Here is an 8,559-nt window from a genome sequence, read left to right as displayed (position 1 = left end):
CCATGCTTATTTAAATGTTTTATTGTTTCTGGTGTGAAGGCTGTTTCAGAGAGAGAGAGAGAGAGAGAGAGAGAGAGAGATGGGAGGCTGAAGCCTCTGAGCAGGAGCTGGTGATTTAATATCAGCAGCTTCAATACATCAAAACAATCAGCATCGGCCTTCAAAAGCCAGTCAGTTGAAGTGTATTGTGCCACAGAGGCTGCAGGGTCTCCAACAGGTGTTGTGTAAAGTGCTGACGTGGCGGCCGGGCCGGGCTGGGCGGAGCAGAGCAGAGCAGAACCGGGTGGAGCCGAGTGGAGCAGCTGCAGTGTGTGAGCAGCAGGTTGTGCCTCCACCCGCCCGCCCGCCCGCCTGCCCGCCGCTCGCTGACCTTTTGAACGGCGTTTGGATTTGGACACACTCCAGATGAAGAGTGGCCCGGACACACTGATCCCAGAGCACATGGTAAACATAAGCTCACCGTGTGCCCTACCGCCCCTCCCTCCCTCCACCCTAAACCCAACACAGCAGCATGGTTGCTGGTTGCTAGGCGGCGTCGGGTTGCAGGCGGTCACATGACCCAGAGGGCCGTGCAGCAGCAGATTCACTGCAGAGCTAAAAATACAGACAGAGCTGGAGGGCAGGAGGCACAGAGCCTGTTTACACAAATAACACATTACACATAAATAATATATCAGACTGATATAACAGTACTGATTCAACCTAGAGATATGAGTTCAGGAAAGCTTTTACATTTGCTGTTCTAAATATTTTAAGGTAAAATATTTGCCCCTCTGTAGCTAGCTAAAATCTAGCATAGGTAGCTAGCTAGAAGCTAACTAGCCAGTAAAGTAGCTCACTTCCCTGCTAAATTCAAGCAGCCGTTGTTTTTATCCAAAATGCTGGCTAATTTGATAACTATTAGGTCTATCTATTTATTTAAGATATTTCATTAGGTCTATCTATCCATTCAGTCCTCACTTATGTTGAAGTCACCTAGTTTTATATAGCCTGTTTTATATAGACTGTAAATGCCAATCCTCCAGGTGGTTTCCCACCCTGACTGTGAAATTAGTTCAAAATGGCCGCCATGGGAATGAAGTAAATCTTTAGAAGAATCATCAATTCTTTTTAAATATCAGTTGAAAGCTGCAGCAAGCTGAATGAAGTCAGTGAGTGTTTAGTATTTTTCTGGCAGCGTCCACAGAGGTGAGAACAGCTGAGCTGGCTGTTCTGCTGCCGGACTGTTTATCCTCCAGCCTGTAGCTTCATGTCGTGTTTCCTCCTGCTCCATCCTGCAGGTCAGGAAGAGGGGGGGGGGCAGCTGAACAAACAGAGGGAACAGAGAGAGAGAGAGAGAGAGAGGGGGGGGGGGGGGGGGGGGAGCAGGAGGGGGAGAAACCCTGAAGCTTCTCTCTCAGTGTGCCACGTAATTTGAGCAAACCCATTAATCTGGGCGACTGGCTTTTCGGCCCTGAGGGTGTTGAGTTTCTCTGACAGATGAAAAGAAATGAGCTGGCTGGGCTGGAATCTGAGGCCGACCTCGAGCCAGGAGAGAGAGAGAGGGAGAGGGAGAGGGAGGGCGGAGGTCTGGATTTGGTTTGGACCGACATCAAACGAAGCAGCAGGGGCGGCGATTCACAAAACCCAGGGTTCCCAAACAGTTTTCTGTTGAAGGACCACAGACAGAAAGCTGCTCATCAGACCACAGAACTGAAATCTGGTCAAATCTGATCCACCTGAGAGGATTTGTGTTGTTAAACCTGTCAGTCAGTCAGTCAGTCAGTCAGTCAGTGCTGCAGGTGAGGGAGAAACACAGTGGACCACTTCAACCACGTCCACTTCACCTGCGACCCTGAACAGAGTGAAACACCAGTCAGATTAAACCGTCCCTCCTGTTGCTGTGGACCCTCTGAACCCCCTCAGGGACCCTCAGGTGGTCCTCAGACCCCAGTTTGGGAACCACTGAACTAAACACTCAGCTCTGGAAAAGCAAAGTCCCTGCACTGAATGTAATTTGCCATGAAAACTTCCAAACCCGCTGACATCAACTGAATATCTAGAGACAAACTGGAGAGATGACTGACATTTTTTAAAAAATATTTTAGATATTATTTACATATTTTGTTAGTAAATGTGACAAATTATTAGTCATAGATCACCAAACTATCAGCTTATTGGTCCTGAATGTTCCCTTATGTACCAAATCCACCTTTACCAAATCCATATGTTGTTGTTTTTTAGATATGGCTTCCATATACATTTATGGCAATTTCTGCTTCACGTTCGCTTTTTCACTATAAAGATGAAAACTACAAGATCAAGTTTGGGTTTTAACTCATTTAGATACATTTCATTCCCATGTGAAGCGATCCTGAAAAACTCCTGGGTTAAAAATGTGTCAGTAATCCAGCAGCAGATCTAGCTGTTCAGTTAAAGTGGATCCAGATCCTCCAGCAACACGAGGAACAGATTCATTTCACTGGAATTTAATTCACTAGAAACCATCCCAAATAGAGAATACAGAAGAATGACTTTTCTCAGGTTTCATTCTCACTGCTATTATCTAAAGTAAACTAAGAAAAATCTTCTTCTATGAATCTGTGGGACTAAATCTTATCAAATGGGCTCCGTGACACGAAAACATGTGGAAACCTCTTCTGTATTAAAACACATTCAGTCAGTTTCATCTTCTTCTTCTGTCTATAATGAGCCAATAAAACTAGAAAAAAGACAAGAAGTCCAGTCTGATAAACGCTCCTCCATCTAAATGAACACTCAGCAAAAATGCCCCAACAGATTCTGCTGTGTGTGCAAATATTCAACTCCACTGTGGAAAAAGAAACTTAATTTTGATCTTTTATGCTTTTAAATGTGTCGTTAAATGAATACCATTTGGAAAGAAGTTCACTTATTGAGTTATTTTTACCCTAAACAGTCATATATAGTAATGAGCAGTGAGCGGGCAGTAAGGGGTTAAGGGGGTTTTGGCTGCTGCGGCTCTGAATGGCGGCTGAAAAAGCGACGGGGCCCCGGCACAAACACACAGGCCCCCATTCATCTGCTCACTGTGGGACCGACCTGGAACAGTGGAAGGCGTGTTATTGCAGCAGAGGGAGGGGGGGGGGGGGGGGGTGAAGAAGAAGAAGAGGGAGGGAGGAGGAGGACGAGGTCAACGGTGACTCAGGAATTCCAGCGAGGATCACGTGACGCCTGAGCGAGGCATTTCTCCCTCCCTCCCTCCCTCCCTCCCTCCCTCCCTGAGGCCGGCGGGGGCCCTCCACACTCTTCTTCTACTCCTTCTTCTTCTTCTTCTTCTGCCCAGAGACTTGACCCAGCCTGAGTCAAACCCAGACATGACGAATGGCAAAATATCCATGAGCAAACGCAGTCGCATGCTTTTGTTTTTGAGGTGGAACGTTTTCACTACAAGGCACCGTCTGCACTTTAAAAACAGTACGACTGCACTGTAGGAAACAAGGTAAATAACTGTGACTTTAAACTCTCAGACCGAGTTTAAATCCACGTTGACAGAAGCCATTTTGTCCAGTGAGAGGGGATTTGTCGTGGTGTGTGTAGAGGGGAAGTCAGAGTGTTTGGGACGGGTCTCTGGAGGCCGAAACGCGACCCGAGGGCCGATCTGTGCTCCGGTTATGTGGAGAAACCGGTGATGAGGGGCTTCACAGCTCCTCAGACAGTCATGACTTCACTTCTTCACTGCGTTCTCATTGGTTTAGATCAGATCTGCTGCGAGAGTTTGGTCTGAAAACGTCTCACTGCTACAGGTTTGATTCTCTGCCACTTTGTCAGCAACACAAGTCAAAAAAATGAGTAAAAAACCAAATAATAACCCACTTTCTATATCCAGATGCACATTAAATGGTACCAACAGTTGCATTCAAAAGCAGAAAGGCACAGCATCAGAAGTGCGGGGCCTTTGTGTCGTAGCTGTGCGTGACACCCGCAGGGCGAGCCGTGGCGTAAACACCGGGCCTCGCCAAGCGCCGCTCCGAGCCACGCAGCTCATTTTCCACAGCGGCTATTTATAGAGCAAAAAACCCTCCTGACCGCTCGGCGAGGCGGGCGCTGATGATTTACTGTACGCTGCCCGGCCGTTTATGCAACACTCTTCTATGGCATGCACTCTCTGGCCTTGACACACACACACACACACACACACACACACACACACACACACACACACACACACACACACACACACACACACACACTCTCTCCCAAATCCCTCCCTCCCACTCCCTCTCTCTCTCTCCTTGACTTTTCTTCCACCCACTCTTCCCTGGAAGCCAGTTTGTTCTTGTTGGAAGTGATTGCATCACCGCCTGACTGATCCAGCGTCAGCCCGGCCGCTCGGTACACTCAATAAGCAAAACCACACACACACACTAGAGGTATTATTACAAGGTCAGAAATTGTATTTGGCAAGTTTTTTTCTTTTTTTTTTTTAAACAAGTGCATACAAGTACAGCTAGAAGCATTTTTCAATGTTTTTTTTTTTTTTGCCAAGTGCTCAGATTAGTCACATTCTATGTTTGACAGGACTGTCACCAGACCTAAAGTACACTGATAGAACATTGAAAAGAAAGAGGTGCGATGGGGGGAGGGGGGGGGGGGGGGGGGGTGTTATGAGTACATACCTTTTTATCTTCAAAAATATAGAAACACAACGTATTGGGGGAAAAAAATCAAAAAATTATACAGCCATGTTTACGAAGTCTACACTTCCCTTGTGTCCAATATGTCCAATATGTCCAGTATGTACATGTGGGTCAGGTCCTGTCTGTCCTGTCCGCTGCTCCCTGTCCCGCTGCCGTCTTCGTCTTACAAAAAGAATAAAAGGGTGAAGCAAAGCGGCTGGTGAAGATCTCAAGGGTCCCTCTCCTTTTTTACTTTGACGTCCCCGGCCAAGATGGTGGCTATCTCCCCCTGCATGAAGGCCCAGGGCACGTTGGAGCCGACCAGCGGGCACTTCTCCCCGCTGGGGCAGTACACCTCGCCCGTCGCCCCCTGCTGCTTGATGCTCTCCCTGGAGCAGGGGAAGCAGAACTTGTGGGACGGGACGGACGGACACTGGACGAAGTGCGTGTCCTCCAGCCGCTCGTGGCAAAGGGTGCAGCAGAGCGGGACGCTGCCCGGCGCCACCGACGAGTCCGGGACGCTCTGGGGGGGCGCGGCGTGGGGGTCCATGCTGCCCGGCGCGTGGGAGGAGGGGTTGGCGCTCCCCGCTCCGCCCAGCACCTCCCGCTGGGCCAGCCTCCTCTGGGAGGCGGAGGACGGCGACAGCGGGCTGCCGCTGTTCCGCCGCCCGCCCGCCGTGGTGGAGTGCACCTGGTTGGCGTCCTTCGGCGAGCCCGTCCCGCCCGCGTTGTCGGCGGCCAGGATGAGCGCCGCCATGGGCGACTGGCCGTTCTGCGCCGTGGCCGCCTCGGGGGGCGTGGTGCGGGAGTGGGGGGAGATGGTGGAGGGGGGGGCGGCCGAGAAGCCGGGCAGCGCGGCCGGCGGCATCTTCAGCACCTCGGAGGGCGAGGGGAGCCACGGCTGGCCCTCCACGCCGTTCAGCTTGGGGGCGCTGCCCTCGCCGTCCGGCTCCGGAGACGCCTTCCTCTTCATACTGCGAGGGTGCTTCCCCCTGTCTGAGGCAGAGGAGGAGGAGGAAGAGGAAGAGGAAGAGGGAGGGTTAACACAACAACACACCACACACACAAACACACCAGCATGCTGCTCTATGAATAATGGAACACAGGAAATTTCTCAATACACAAAGTGGATAATGCTTCTTTTATGTAGCAGGATCCTGTGGCAGAGAGGTGAGCGGGTCCATCCAGCAGACAGTTTACCCAGCAGGCAGTCTGCTGCGCGTCACCGCCGTGCTGAAAATTGCTGACACATAATTTCAGCGCTGTTCAGTTCCTGTTTTCTTACTGTGTGCCAACTCAAAATATTCCAGTGCTGGGAAAAATAATCCTACCTGTTTTTGAGGAAGTGGCGCTCGTTTCATATCCCATTACCCGCTGCATGGCGGCGTGGTCCTTTTTAAACCTGCTGTCGAAAGTGTGCAGCGCCATCAGGTCCCTGACTGTTTTGCCTTTGCCTATCCACTCCTTGTGGCTGTCCGTCATGTCCGACATGCTGTCCGGTCTGTGTTTGTCTTTCAGCTCCTCCGGCCGCTTGCCGTGCTCGCCGGGCACGGCCAGAACGCCTTGAAGCCCCATCTGAGCCGGGCGGCCGTTCAGCGCGTGTACGGGCATGCCGCCGTTCACCAAAGGCACCAGGTTAGGAGGAACCGTGCTAGTCCTGCGGGGGTTGGGGCTTTGGCGGTTCAGCTCCGGCGGGTCGTCGGGTTTTGGAAATCCGTTTGGCACCGGGAGGCCGTTCGCCTGCCTCCCGGCCTGGTACTCCAGTCCCAGCCGGGGCGGCCGGTCGGACAGCGGGTAGCGGTCCAGCGGCTGAGGCGGACGGGAGCCCGGGTCTCCGGCCGAGTGGTTGATCGACTGCATCTCCTTCCCGGAGTGCTGAGGCTTCACCGGCCCCGGAGATCTGCCCTCCTGGAAGCCGTGTGCTCTCTTCAGCTGCCGGGCGGTCTCAATAACAAATTCAATCCGGTCGGCCCCCTCGTAGTTGACACATCCCCGGCAAACGGGCTCGGTAAAATCCCAGATCATCGCCCACGGCATGCGGGGCAAGTCGCACAAATAGCACGACTGCCTTCTGGAAGCAGCGACCGCCGCGGAGGACATGTTTAACCCCAAAGCAAACACCAAACTCTCCACAACGTCCTTCGTTTTGTTTATGCGCTGGAAGGAAGAAAAAAACCCCAACGGTAAGTTAATTATTTTTTTGTAATTTCCCTTAGAAAATAGCAGAGTTACACCGAGGAGTTCATGATAGTTGTGTTCGTTGCTACGGCGCGCCTCCGTCTAAGCTCGCGCTACAACTCAGCTCGAGCTCTCAATGTAGGGCCGTGACGTCAGCGCCGACACTCGGCTCGTGCTCCGGGGTTCTATTTACTGGATTCTTCGACGACCCCTCGGGCGCATGCTCACCGTTTCTCTATCTTTATCTCGAGAGTTACACCAAAGATCGTCTATGTCTGGGAAGATGAATCACTCAGTAGAGCAGTTCAGTCACAAATAGCTCCTCTACCTGGCGTCATGCTGAAGGTCTATGGAGAACTGCCTGCTGGGAAATAAAGTCTAAATCTAAAGGAACCAGCTAGAACCTGACAGCAGCTGATGCAGCTTGTTGTGGTGTGGCTGTAGATCCATTCAGTAACGTTCTCAGTAAAAGTGAATAGTGTGATAAGGTGGATTTGTTTCCAAATGTAGGTTACTGTGACACAGTAAACTGTCTTGTCTTTACTCCAGTTGTATCTTAAGTGACTCCACACTAAAACACTTGTAAATTGAATTTAGTTTTGAAATACAACAATGCCGTTCACACTGTCAATATTTCAGCACAAATGTGCCGGTGCCAAATTTATCTCAGTAAACCTTAAACCTGCAATAAGCGATTTCAGACCCTATAGCCAATCCTGAAGCTAATGTGTGCTATATGGAGATTTCATTGAGACATAATGATATAAACCAATATCCACACAGCAGTAGCTGTGTTGCTGTTTTCTCCTCTTTTCTAAAGCTTGTTGTCAAAACCTGGACCGACTCAAAGCTCCTCCCGCTCCATTCAGCAGCTTTTTCATTTTTTTAAAACTAGCTTGTCTCCTCCCTCGCTGTTTAAAATGTGCGCTCTCCCCCTCCCATCCCTGAATTTTTTTTTCAGAATGGCGGAATCAATGAAGCAAGCGGGTAAACTTGTTAATCTAGTAAACGTGTTAAACTAATAAACTTGTTAAACTGGTAAACTTGCTACCTGCCTCTTCACTTGTCATTGTGGGACCTTCAGCAGGAGAAAGATCTGTCAAAGAGAGACTTCTCTGCAGGTACGGTTAGCTTAGCTATAAGCCTTTATGCATGGTCCTTCGCTAGGTTTGTCCTTTGGGGTTTCCCTAGTCCAGCAGCATTGTTGTGCTTTATTTACAAATGTGTTGCGGTTTCTGTCGCCCTCTAGTGGTCAGAAAATTGCTTAGTGCAGCTTTAAACTTTTTCCACAAGAGGTTTTGGTCTCAGTAGCTAATGTCACTTCTTCTAATGTGTGTCCTTATGGAGATTTTCAAAAGAATTGTGTCATTAACAGATATAATGTATATCAAACAGGGTTGTTTTCCTAGTGATTGACAGGTCGCTGATTATGGGCCAATAGCAGGCAGAGCTGCAGCTCTGCAGATGACCCAAACTCCGCCCCCTCCACTTGGCTCCACCCTCTGCCTCTCTTTGGCTGCTCCGGCTCCAAAAAATGTCAACATGGCGGCGACCGTAAACACAATCTGCAGCTTCAATACCTTCAGAAGATGATGAAGGAAGAAACTCACTCCTCCATCTGTTTACAGTCTGTGGTGACGACTGGGCAAAAAAATCTATAACAATAAAAAAAACATCAACAAAAATTAACAATAACAAAAACCGTGGCGAAATGATCAGATTCCCTCCTGAAATTTTGCCTCAT

At 49.9% G+C, this 8,559-nt stretch overlaps 1 protein-coding gene across 1 annotated transcript; it reads right to left on the bottom strand.

Moving 5' to 3' along the window:
- Window positions 1–4,271: 4,271 nt before the first annotated feature.
- On the bottom strand, window positions 4,272–6,954 carry irf2bp2b (interferon regulatory factor 2 binding protein 2b). Its single transcript, XM_071899897.2, has 2 exons — window positions 5,969–6,954; window positions 4,272–5,633 (listed from the first exon to the last, which is right to left on the bottom strand). The coding sequence occupies exons 1-2, from the start codon at window positions 6,735–6,737 to the stop codon at window positions 4,867–4,869; spliced, it is 1,536 nt and encodes a 511-aa protein (XP_071755998.1). The 5' UTR covers window positions 6,738–6,954; the 3' UTR covers window positions 4,272–4,866.
- Window positions 6,955–8,559: the final 1,605 nt, after the last annotated feature.

Source organism: Centroberyx gerrardi, chromosome 3, assembly GCF_048128805.1.
Source record: "Centroberyx gerrardi isolate f3 chromosome 3, fCenGer3.hap1.cur.20231027, whole genome shotgun sequence".
Taxonomy (NCBI): domain Eukaryota; kingdom Metazoa; phylum Chordata; class Actinopteri; order Beryciformes; family Berycidae; genus Centroberyx; species Centroberyx gerrardi.
The sequence above is the reverse complement of the archived record's forward strand: the minus strand, read 5'-3'. Positions and strand labels throughout refer to the sequence as shown.

Bases quoted from the DNA above. Each gene is read 5' to 3' on its own strand.
- irf2bp2b (XM_071899897.2), bottom strand. From the start codon at position 6,737: ATGTCCTCCGCGGCGGTCGCTGCTTCCAGAAGGCAGTCGTGCTATTTG. The intron at 5,634-5,968 runs GTAGGATTATTT...CCTCTGCCTCAG, and splicing joins CGCCACTTCCTCAAAAACAG to ACAGGGGGAAGCACCCTCGC.